The sequence below is a fragment of the Vicia villosa genome, linkage group LG3 (genome assembly GCF_029867415.1).
Source record: "Vicia villosa cultivar HV-30 ecotype Madison, WI linkage group LG3, Vvil1.0, whole genome shotgun sequence".
In the NCBI taxonomy this organism is placed as follows: Eukaryota; Viridiplantae; Streptophyta; class Magnoliopsida; order Fabales; family Fabaceae; genus Vicia; species Vicia villosa.
In genome coordinates, this window is record NC_081182.1 from 197,263,773 (window position 1) to 197,276,465 (window position 12,693).

Genomic DNA, 12,693 nt, shown 5'->3' on the forward strand with positions numbered 1-12,693 from the left:
ATTATCATCAAAACCTAAGTCCAAATACATAACAAATCTTGTCTTACAATTTTTTCTTAGCGGACCACAACCACCAACAAGCAGCCAAAAAGATAAAGCCACCATTTATGCCATGTTTAATCCATTCATATAAATTATCCCCTTAAAAGAATAGTGGGTCCAAGAAGCCAAAAGATTTCCAAAAGCGAGTAGAAAATTCACAGTCTCTCAATCCGTCTAGAGTCCTCTTAGTGTCCTAATTTTATCTAGGACAGAGATTCTTCTGGAACATACAACTTGACACAATATTGATCTTGTAGGAAGGGCTTGTGTAAATTCGTCCAAAGGAAGAATTCCAAGAGTTTTTGTCTGTTGTACTCTGAACAAATTCAAGACTGTTGAGTTAGTTATAACAATCCCGAGCAGTATAGATATCGTCTAAGTTTCCTTTCTAGGTTAACTGATCAGGAATAAGAGAATTCAAACAAACGGAAAGCGCTTTCAGGCGGTCCCAAACAACTACAGGAATATTAGTATATAATGAGTTGAAATTTCAATTTCCATCCAAGTAAACATCATTCAATCGCATTTCTAGATCGTAGATATCCACAAAGAGAACCTAGTCTGCTAATTTCCCTACCCCATACCAATTGAAAAATCAGAAAGAGGAGTTCCTATCCCCCATTATAAATTTAAATCCATCTTCAAGAGCTGAGTGAGCTTTCATAATTGTTTTCCAAATAACTTATCCCACTTTCTTTTTCATGTTAAGAAATGTTTCCTCACTGTTGTACTCATGCTTCAAAACTTGGCCTCTCTTGTTTTTTTGAACCCAATACCACCTAGCTTTTTGGGCTTTGTGATTTTAATCCATCCAACGAGATGAACACCAGAGTTTGAATTAGCTTTCCATAAAAAATTTCTAGCAATCCTCTCAATGAAATCTAAAGTTGGCAGAGGTAGCCAAGCCACTGGCATATACTAATATGGAATGGATTTCATGACAGATCTTGTTTAACAATTTATGTTGCCAAGTTGATAACCTCTGATTGATTTTCTCTTCTAGGAACTCAAAGTCCTTGTGTTGAATACGACCATACAACATAGGGAAACACAAGTACTTCTCTAGAGTAAGAGTTTACTTAATACCTGTGGTAGAGACAATTGAATCCATTTTACTCTTCTTAGCGGTAGTAAAGAAGAACACCTTTGATTTAGCAACACTCACTTTAAGACCGTAAAAAATGGCAATACGATTCAAAGTAATAGAAATGATCCTTACTTGAAAATTAATATGCCGTATGATAAGTTACGAGAGTTTATATAGCTAACATAATAATAATATTTAGAGAGAAAATACAATAATTTGTTATATTACTTGGATAGGAAGGACATGCCGAGAGCTTTCACACTCAGTGTCGACTCATAAATATAAGAGAAATGCTATTTTTACATTTGAATGTAACACTACACCGTATCATAATACGGTTTTGTATTTTAAAAATATTTATTTTTTATTTTTTTATTTTTTTCTGACACACAAACTATCACATGGACATTGTATTTGAATATGGTGTACATATATGATGTTAAATCTTGGTGTACACATAGCAACCCTATAAATATAATATAATACAATGTATGTGTGATTCACCTTTGATTGTATTTCATATTATAACACTTTATGTATAAATACTTAAAGTATAAGACCTTAAACTTGATAGGTAAATAATGGGAGGTTTTAGTTAAAAAAATTCACTATGATGTAATCTCATCCACATAGTTTTTATTTTTACAGATGAAAATATTGCGAAAAAGGTTAAGAATGAGAAAGTTTAGAATTGAAGACCAATTTTCTTTTCTTTTTAGTTTTATCTTGATGTATTTAATGTGTGAGTATCTTTGTAACTTCATTAAGCGTATTTTGTGCTTGAAGACAAGTTGTGACTTATGTCTTTTTGGTTGTATTTACAATTTGACTTATCTATCTAGTACCGAAGTTAATGCCTTAAATGTTATTCTAGACATATATTTTAGGGTATTACAGCTGGTTTGGTCTTCTCGTATTATCAAATAGTGCGAGAAAACTAGTGTAAGATGCTTTTAAACGAGCTTCAATTATGTTGTGGTATCTTAGTTTCAAATGAGTTGTGGATGGCACTATGCAAAACTCAGCCAAGATTGCTCACCCGAATTTGTATGACAGGCAAAGTCGTCCTTAGGTGCTCGTCGCGGTAAGGAGATCATCCCATCGGTAGAATGTTCTATTGCAAGGGATAGGTTTTTCCCAATATATAGCCCTTATTATGTGGATTAGGTCTCTATCCAAATCAAAAGATGTATAAATATTTTTAATTTATCATCTCCAATTGATCAATTTAATACACATTACAAAAGTCTCATAATAAAGGAGTCGTCACCATTGTGGTAGACTACAAAAGTCTCCTAATAAAGGAGCCATCACCTTTTGTGGTAGATTACAAAAATCACAAAATTACAAATATGACTAGGCCTCTAAAATTAACATACAAATTGAAGGTTATGCTCTTTAAATAGAAAGATCCATGTGTGATATATAAAAAGCAATTAAAAAAAATCTAATACAAATTTGTATCGAAAAATGTCATTAATTTAGCGAATCTCGTGAACATAAACAAAATGACAACATGTACTTTAAAATTAGAAAAAAATAATCATCAATTTGCATTAAAAAAATCCAACCATCATAAATAATTTAAAAAGTAGTACAAAGATCTTTAAGAATCTTATTTATAACATGTGTCCAAACCAACCAACCTCAATTATTTTATGCCAAAGTGTACACACTAAAAAAAATAAAATAATAATAATACAAAATTGGATTTTTACATGGAAAGAAGTATACAACTTAATTTTTTTCAATAAAATAAAACCTCATGGACATCAATAAAAAAATTGAAAAATAAATCAAACTAGGAGTTAGTGTCTTCCACGCATATCTTACAATAAATTAATGACGAGACTTCACCTTATGTCCTTATGGAATATCCTAAAAGCATATGTGCAAAAAAAAATATACATGATATTACAAAATTTCTAAAAAAAATTAGAGACAGAAGAAACCAATCCTTCTCTAATTCTCTGGTTAAAGAAATTAGAGACGAATAAACTAATTCGTCGTCTCTAATTCTCTGGTTAAAAAATTAGAGACGAAATTTTTAATTTCGTCTCTAAATTTTGCGATGTTATAAAATTAAGATCTTGAAGTGTATCTTCTAAATCCTCTCGGTGTTTTTAACAACGCGAGACGATCTTTAATTGTTTTATCAAATAATCTGTTTTCTGGACTTTCAGCATAGCATACATAGTAACAACTTACACAAGCATGAGGTACTGCCATTGCAATCCTTGTCTGCAAAATCAACAAGTTGATTATTATGTTAAAGATTTGATCACATGCTAATTAATCATTGAGAACACTAGTAATAAAAAAAAAGTGTTTAATTGTACTTTTGGTAGGTCCCAAAATTGTTTATTGACTTAAATTTATTTTTGGCCCATTATTTCCAAATAAAATGAATTATTTCGAACTTGGGGACCAAAATACAAATTACTTATAAGTTTAGGGAGCTAACTAAAATTATTTAAAAATTCAAGGAATCAATTTTAAAAATTTAGTTCAAGAATCTAATTAAATGTTTTTGATAAATTCATAGACTCGATTATTTTAGCTGGATATTAAAATTTTCAAATAATTGAAGGACCAAAAAATAAATAAACTAAAAAATATGAAAAAGAAACCTACCAAAAGGTATCCAATGAAGAAAGTTAGTAAAGATAAGGTAGCTGTGAAACTTTGGTGAACACTTTGAGTCCAAGAAGCCATAACAATAACACACATAGAGCCACTGCAAACTCCTGTTAGAAAACAAATTGAGCTGGTTATGTCAGCATCAACAATTGGCACCATGTCTTCCTTCTCAAATAGGGACCATGTGTCTTGTGATGCCATTACAAAGCCTTTTCCATAGGCTGCTATCTGTTGTAAGATGAGTTGAAAGACAAGTTAGGTAAGTTGAATAATTGATAGATAGTGATTGATCAGTGAAATTTAGAACATGGCAACAAATTTGAAAGATGGTAGGGTCCGGATAATAAAGGAATTCAACCGATTACATAAACCAAAACAATAAGAGTTCAATGACTATGTCATTCGACGGCATACGACTATTTTATTTACAATGCAGATCGTCTTAAGTTTTTGGAGGTTCTGTGTAGGTTTGTCATTATTTAATTGTGTTAGAACAATGAGAGCTTTTGTTTAACCTGCCAACTTTTGGGCCCCGTGCGGTAGTCTACCTTGCACGTCCTCAAAGACGGCATATATTACACGATCATTCAATTAAAGCTAACCATAGATATTTGACCAAATACATATCATTATTTAGGCTATGTTTGGATAAACTATTCTAGCTAGGCTCATTAAGTAGATAAGTTCAAATAAGTCAATTTTTAATTGTGAAGTTACCTGTACATAAGCCCAACTATTGCCATTTCTGAAAATTGATTCCATGACGCCCAAACAACAACGAGCGCAACAAAACATGAACTCGTCTTCTCCCTCGAGCAAATTCAGCCCCCTAGCAACAATTCTCAGTGCTTCAATTGTTGGCACAAATAGAGACCCCAAACAAGCACTTCCAAGATTGCGAGTCACCGCTCTCAAAAAGCAAAATTGAGTGCTAGATTGCATTCCTCGCAAATAATACAACGCAATAACCCTACTAACTGTTATATTAACGACATTTCTCATAACCTCGGTCGTCCACATCAAACTCACCACCAGCCCGATGATAACCAAAGGCGGAAAATAAAAGTTCAAAGCTCCAATGACAGCTAAAGTCCATAGAGATATCCATAAGAACCCAATCGCAAGCATATTGTAAGTAGGTCGATTCAAATCGCTGAATTTCGACATAGGTTGAAGCGATAAAGTCAAGATCTTACAACAAAACTTAATTCTATGACTAGCCCAACAACCATATAAGCCGTTTCCAATCGCAAAAGCAATGAAACAAACACCGACACCGTCGGTGGGGGCCTTTTGGAAGCAAATAAGAAGAATCCCGGCCGCAAGCGACATCACAAAAGTGAACCAAAGTATGAAATGAACCATAAAAGTTGGCCATTTTCTAATTGCACCTTGCCAGATAAAAGCGAGAATTATGCTCATAAAAGTTGCAGCTTCCACTTGTGGAAGAAAATACTTCAACACTCTTTTCTCTTTTCTTTTAACAGAACCAGATTCTTGTATAAGTCCTTGGATTCCCTTGAAAACTAGAAAGCACACAAAAGCTATAACTAGTAATTGGTGAAATAAGAATATAAACAAGGATATTCTGTTGGTATATCTTCTTGAATTCAAAGTCACCGGTTGCGGCTGAAAAAAGAAAACAGAATCCATATAAATAAATAAAACAACATGAACAACAAAAACTAAAAAAATGAAAATTTCCTTTTAGCAAGAAACCTTCATAACCTTTTAACCAAAAAAAATGTAAATTTCAATAAAGTACTTGACTTGAACAAGACACGAGAAACTTTCTTAACCGGGCCGTCTATAAAGGGCGTGCAAGACAGACTACCTTACAAGTCTCAAAATTTGACATGTTAAAATTTTGACTGAAAAGAGCCTCTTAAAATATTTGTCACGGCTAAACATTAACAAAATATGACCCCTATTTGATTTGCTACACTTAAACTGCAGTTAACCTACGCATTATACTTAACCACTATAGTTAACCTACACATTGTCTCTGAAAACTTAAAACTCGGAATACTTACGACCATATCTCATTACATAACTCTTTACCTAAAATATTTATAAAACAAATGTAAAATTCAATAAAGCAATTGACACAAACAAGACACTTCTATGAAAACACAACAAAATCAAAATCAAAAGAAACATACTTGTGGTGGTGGTGGTTGAGGAGTTTGAATTGGTGCTGGTGCTGGTTCTTGTGCTGGTGTTGGTATTGGTACTTGTGTTGGAACAGAACGAGTATGAGTATGAGACCTTTGAGATTGAGTAGGAGGAGAAGGTCTACCAGCTCTTGTTGAGCTATTAATCACAATCCTCAAAGGATTAGTAGGATTCAATCTATGAAACCTAGAAAGATTAAACTCTTCATCATCATGATGACCATGAGCATCACCATGACCATGACCATGACCATGAGCATGACCATGGTCAACATTCTCAATATCACCAGTATCATCATCATCATCACCATCAACATCATTTCTTTGAGCTTTTCTCTCTTCAAAACCCACTTCACCTTTCTCCAAATCCCTCACCCTTTCTTCCTTCATTCCACCTCCACTTTCATTCCCTCTTTCAACACCCACCTAAAAAAACATCAAAAAAATTAAAACTTTACAAAAATAGTAACAACCCATTTTGAAAAAAATTTAATAAATTGAATTTAATACATGTTCTGTGGCACCCATTAAGGAAATTTAAGATTCTGGTGTTTTACGGCGGTGACAACGGTGGTGTGTTTTTTTTTTCTGAGAGAATAATGTTGTTGTTGTGTTTTAGATTGGTAAAGATGACGTTACTGGTTTTGCCTATACCGTTTATCTCACTTTGGTTCAGCTGTGGGGTCCACTGGGTATTGTTGTTTGTGAAGGAGTTAATGACGCGCTGTATGTGAGAGTGGAGAGTACGCGCCTTTGTGTTATGATGTTTCACGTGTCGGATGAAAACATTGCACGTGGAGGAGGAAAACTCGTGTAAAAGTGATTCACTTTCTAGGTTCTATTACCAGCACTATTTTGAGATAAAAAAAATATTAGTACAAATTTTTAATGATGGATATTCTTTTTTAATCATTGAAAAGATTCTTACAATTATTTTATACAAGTAAAGTTTTTTTTATATCGAGAATATAATAGATTTTGTGTTTGGGACTGAAAATGAAACAGCAGGTAAAAATAAAGTTTCCATTCTCACCACTGAACTATTTTCTTCAACGCCACCAGATTCAATAATGTTAGTTATTGTGCAACCCAAATGTTTAACTTGGTTCGTCCAAGCATTTATAACTTTTTCTTTCACTTTTTTAAGGATAGTAGATTTAACGTATACCACATTTTCGGTATACAATTTTTCAGAATACAAATTTAAAATATAGAAGCAGAAGCCTATACTTGTTGGTTTTGCACGTCGAATCAATTACAAGGATGGTTGAAAATGTGTTGTACAAGTTGATACTTTCAGGATAAGTCTAAAATATGTCACGAATAGTAACGTTGTCCTCACAAGCTCTGTACCTTGAAACATATATTGATTATCGTCCAAAAGTTTCAAAAGTTGTTGCATTTTTTTATCTCGGATTTTTTTCGCGATATTCACTATGTAACGTTCGTTGTATACCTGTTTGATATTTGAAACACTTTTTGGATGTTTTCGTTTCAAATCGGCAAGTATGTTTCTCGACGCAACTTTGATTATCGATAATTCTGAAATAAATTCCTTCTCTTCGGGATTTAGCCGACACACAAATGGATGCTCTTGTAACTTAGTGTCAAATGCCTGATTATGAAGTCCGCAAATGACACTAAAACGCCACAAACCATCAACCCTACAAGATACGCGCAACTTAAACGGACACGCGCATTTTCTCGATCCCGTGACATCATGTTATAGCTTCTGAATTTTTGGAACATATTTCTCACCCCTCTCACATTTCATCACAACAAATGCTTGCCTTCTACTAGTGTCATTGGCGGACCTTATCACAACGCCAAATCCAAATTTACTAACTTCAATTCGGATCCACTCAAGAAAATGTTGACGAGAAGTGAAAGTCATTTTATTTGTAAATTATTGTCGAACATCTATCTCTACGACAATCGTTTTGACATGCCATTCATCTCTTTTGGCTTAGCATTTTCGTTGACCTCCTCTGGAACTTCTACAACATCTTTGGCAATGTTGTCGGATCACCTAACATGTGCGTAAAACATACATTCTATCAAAACTAGTTTTTTGTTGTAACAAACATTATTTCGAATATGCACTTTCGAAATAAGTTTGATGAATTTCGGAAGTGCATATTGTTGAAAGTATTTTGGGTAGATATTTTCTAATATATCGTATCCACAGAGACTGAGTAATATTACTGCCGTTCTATAGTTAATTTATAATGAGTTATGAAAAGTATTGATTTGATTATGTGATCTCGAATTGTAACTAACAAAATAAGATTTAAATGAATAAAAGCTTAAAGATTGAATAACAATGGTGAATGAATATGTTGAGTTTTAGGGTTCATCAACCTATTCATATACAATAATCAATTAATCCACATGTGAACATTATCTAAGTTATTATCTTCATTCATCCTCAAAACTGATATTATGTCTAATGTTCAATCTAGAACCACCTCTACCGGTTTGATATTCGATCTCTCAGAATAACTATAAAGATAAAGGGAATGAATAACGATGATTTATGAAAACTTCTTCAAAACCTCATCTCTGAGTATTAATCAACAAGTCAATGTAAAAACCTAGGGCGAAAGTATAAACCCTATCTCTCGATTGATAGTTCAACAATGGTATAAAATAAAGGCAAGCTTTTTCCTTGATAATAAAGCTTAAACAATTGTTCACAGGAATTAATCAAAGTAATTGTATCTTCATAGGTTAACTACTACCTTAAACTCAACACAATGGGGTTTAGCTCTCCATAGCCATGAAGAACACACAAGATTTCATGGAAGGATTCATCTTCATCAAGGGAATATCTTCAATTGATGTTGAATTCTGCGTCGGAGATTATCTTCTGCTCTGGAATAGGATTGCTCTCTGAAATTCGTTCACCCAAAAGATCCTCCTCTTATGAGGATTAGGGCTTCTATTTATAACAATTTGTCTTTGTAACGCAATCACCGCGGCGTGGCACGGACTGGCGCGACGCGAACCCAAGTCAGAGGGTTCTCGCGCGTCTCGCCCATGATTGGCGCGGCTCGCCCATGATTGGCGCGGCTCGCCCTTTTCTTTATCCCACTTCTTTGTTATTTATCTTCTTTAGAGTCTCCATGCCTGCGTGTTTCTTCTCATTTGCTTCTTAACTTCAATATCTGCACAAATAACACCCAAAGTGACGCAAGTTGTTCTACAATTATCATCGAACCTCGAAAGTTCAATTCTAACTATAAAATCCTTAAAAAACACAAGACATGTTCACTTTTAGCGCAAAAGGTAGTTAATTTGACAAATGAAAACACTACTAATTCACTCCTAACAAACACTACTAATACCAACAATCATGCAACAATTTTTTCACAAAGATTTTTCAAATGGTTCAATTCAGTGACTACCTCAGATACTCTTTATCTCCCTGCATACTAAGAACATACACATGAAACAGATTTTGAAATAAAATTACCTCCAGAAGTTCAAAACACTAAACAATTGCTATTGAATCAGCACTAATCACTCTCATCAAAAAGTATGATGAATAATAGAGGGGTTAAACACTCATCCAAACAATTAAATCAACAAGAATCCATATCATACATTCACCACATTGTTAGCATAAAGTCCTGTGGAATCTGAGAATCAGAAGGTCTTTCCAGGGTTGTAATGTGGTTTTAGATTCAAAGAAAAGAAGATAAACGAGGGTTGTTTCTATTCTAGGGACGCATCTGAATCATAATCCTTTCCTTTTCCTTTATACCTTGAACTTTCTTACCCATTCTTCCTTTTTTATTCGTAGCTCGATGTTTTTCTTTTTCTTTTCCTTTTTCAACAACTGTTTACTTTCAAACATTGTTTTTCTTTTATTTCTTTTTTTTTCAAGCTACGAATTTCTTTCGTTCTTTGCAAATTATCACCTATAGACTTAATCTTCTTTTTGTTATGATTCTCCCTAACTTGGAGATCAACCTGTATTCAGATTCTATGAATGCTCCCCTACTTTCTATAAAGGTAAAAGAGAAAACACATCACCAAACTTCATGGTTGATGGTCCAAAATAAAACCTTTTATTGAGATCAAAACTCACCAGGTGTTTTCCTTGGTGCATATGATAAAATTTATCTTGACCTCAGGCTCAAAGAATGGTTAGCAAAGGATCACACTCTCACAGAAGAAAATAAGTTTTAGGATGAAATCGGCTCAAAGAAACTCTCAGATTCAAACAAGTGCCTAAATCACTTCCACAGATTTCCACAAACGATGCGACAAACGGTTTAGCATGATACAAACAAGTCAAAATAATTGATGGTCTCCTGCATATAGTAAACAATGGGAAGCTTTCCTCACAATGGTTAAGGCTAAGCCAACCCAATAAAAATAATGTACCATAAAGAACTTATGTCACGTATTTACTAACAACCTAAGTTTCATGCACACATTAGGAGTTTGAGTTTGAATATTCATACCTGACATGTCAATTATTGAAAAAGAAAGTGAAAACTTAATTTTTTTGAAAAAAACCACTCACTACCACTTTTATGCATGTTGCTCCATTGTTGGTACTTTGCTTGAGATGTCATTTTGTTGTGGGATTAATCTTTCTAAATTGGGGACAACATAATTAAAATATTAAAATTAAACTAAAACAAATATCATCATATCAGTGATCATAAATATAACAGCTCACTATCCTCCTCTAGTTGCCCCTGGAACTTATTTGGTCGTGCGCTTACCACCCCCCCCCCCCAAAAAAGAGAGAGGGTTAGGTTCCAGCTAACCTGCAGTAAACAAGAGATCGGAGGAAAATTTGCTTTCGCATAACCGCGGCGCGACAGGATCATCCGCGACGCGCGAAAGCTTCTGCCAGAGGCTCGCGGCGCGGGCCTGAGCTGCGAGGCGCGGTGATGCGTTTTCTGCAAGTGTTGTGCCTAGTCATTCACACTAGTCAAATGATACTAAAATGAGAAAGTAATACATAAATAAAAAAACTTACTGCGTTGGATTGCCTCCCAACAAGCGCTTCGTTTAACGTTGTTTGAGCTTGATGATCAGTTTCCTTAAGTATTCAGAAGTTTGAGAATGCACACTTCCCGATCAAATTCTCCTCCAAGGTAAACTTTCAATCTTTCTCCATTGACCGTCCAGCTCTCTTTGGTTTTACTATCTTCAATAACAATGGCTCCATATGGTTTTACTTCCTTGACCATGAATGATCCTGACCATTTAGATTTTAGTTTACCTGGGAACAGCCTTAGTCTGGAATTGAATAGAAGCACGAGATCTCCGACCTTAAATTCTTTCTTTTTGAGTTTCTTGTCATGGTATCTTTTCATATTTTCCTTGTAAATTTTATTGGACTCATATGCCAAGTACCTGAACTCTTCTAGCTCGTGGATTTGTTCTTTCCTTTTCTTGAATGCTAAGTTGTCATCTCTATTAAAGAAACATAGAGCCCACAAAGCTTTGTGCTCTATTTCTACAGGTAGATTACATGCCTTACCATAAACCATCTAGAAAGGTGATGCACCAGTGAGTGCTTTGTATGCGGTTCTGTATGCCCAAAGAGAATCATCAATCCGAGCGGACCAATCTTTCCTAGATACCGACACTGTCTTCTCTAGTATATTCTTTATTGCTCTGTTTGAGATTTCTGCCTGCACGTTAGTCTGAGGGTGATAAGGTGAGGCAATCTTATGCTTTATGCCGCACTTTTCCAACACTTTCGCAACTTGTTCATTGACAAAATGGGATCCACCACTGCTGATAATTACTCTAGGCATGTCAAACCGAGTGAAGATATTACGGTTTAAAAATTTTAATACCGTTTTGGCATCCGCTTTTGGAGTATCGATAGCTTCAACCCACTTGGAAACATAATCCACAGCAACTAAAATGTATTCATTAGTAAATGAGGGGAGAAAAGGTCCCATAAAATCAATACCCCAACAATCAAAGACTTCAACTTCAATCATGGTTTGAAGTGGCATCTCATCTCTTTTGCTTATCCCTCCAACTCTTTGGCATTTATCACAATTTATCGCATGGTTGTGGGCGTCTTTGAAAATAGTTGGCCAGAAAAAACCGGATTGGAGAACCTTTGTTGCAGTTCTCCATCCATTGAAATGCCCGCCACTTGGAGAATTGTGACAGTGCCAGAGGATTTGTTGGGCTTCCTCTTCAGTAACACACCTTCTTAGTATGCCATCCTTACCTATCTTGAACAAGTATGGGTCGTCCCACACATAGTATTTAGCGTCGGATAACAACTTTTTCTTTTGATGCCAATCAAAGTCCTCTGGTACCATACCGGTTGCTTTATGATTTGCAAGATCGGAGAACCATGGTCTTAATTGAATTTGAAAAAGTTGTTCATCCGGGAATTCATCATTTATTTCTGCTTCTTGGTGAGTGACATTTACATTGACCAAGCGGGATAAATGATCTGCTACTACATTTTCTGAACCTTTTTTATCCCGAATTCCTAAATCAAATTCTTGTAAAAGAAGAACCCATCGAATGAGCCTTTTTTTTAATCTGGTTTAGTTAGCAGATATTTAATAGCTGCATGGTCCGTGTAAATCACCACTTGTGTTCCAATGATATAGGATCTAAATTTTTCAAGGGCATACACTATAGCGAGCAATTCTTTTTCAGTAGTGGCGTAATTGACTTGGGTGTCATTTAAAACTTTGCTTACATAGTGTATGACATGAAATATTTTTTCCTTTCTTTGGCCTAGTACCG

General features: G+C 34.7%; 2 protein-coding genes across 2 annotated transcripts; both read right to left on the minus strand.

The window, feature by feature from the left end:
• Positions 1-2,903: 2,903 nt before the first annotated feature.
• LOC131593222 (protein PNS1) lies at positions 2,904-6,601 on the minus strand. The gene is made up of 5 exons (XM_058865500.1): positions 6,454-6,601; positions 5,932-6,369; positions 4,487-5,398; positions 3,764-3,997; positions 2,904-3,370 (listed from the first exon to the last, which is right to left on the minus strand). The coding sequence occupies exons 1-5, from the start codon at positions 6,469-6,471 to the stop codon at positions 3,212-3,214; spliced, it is 1,761 nt and encodes a 586-aa protein (XP_058721483.1). The 5' UTR covers positions 6,472-6,601; the 3' UTR covers positions 2,904-3,211.
• A 4,405-nt stretch (positions 6,602-11,006) lies between these two features.
• Positions 11,007-11,459, minus strand: LOC131659677 (uncharacterized). Its single transcript, XM_058928833.1, has one exon. It carries the CDS (start codon positions 11,457-11,459, stop codon positions 11,007-11,009), a length of 453 nt encoding a protein of 150 aa, XP_058784816.1.
• Positions 11,460-12,693: the final 1,234 nt, after the last annotated feature.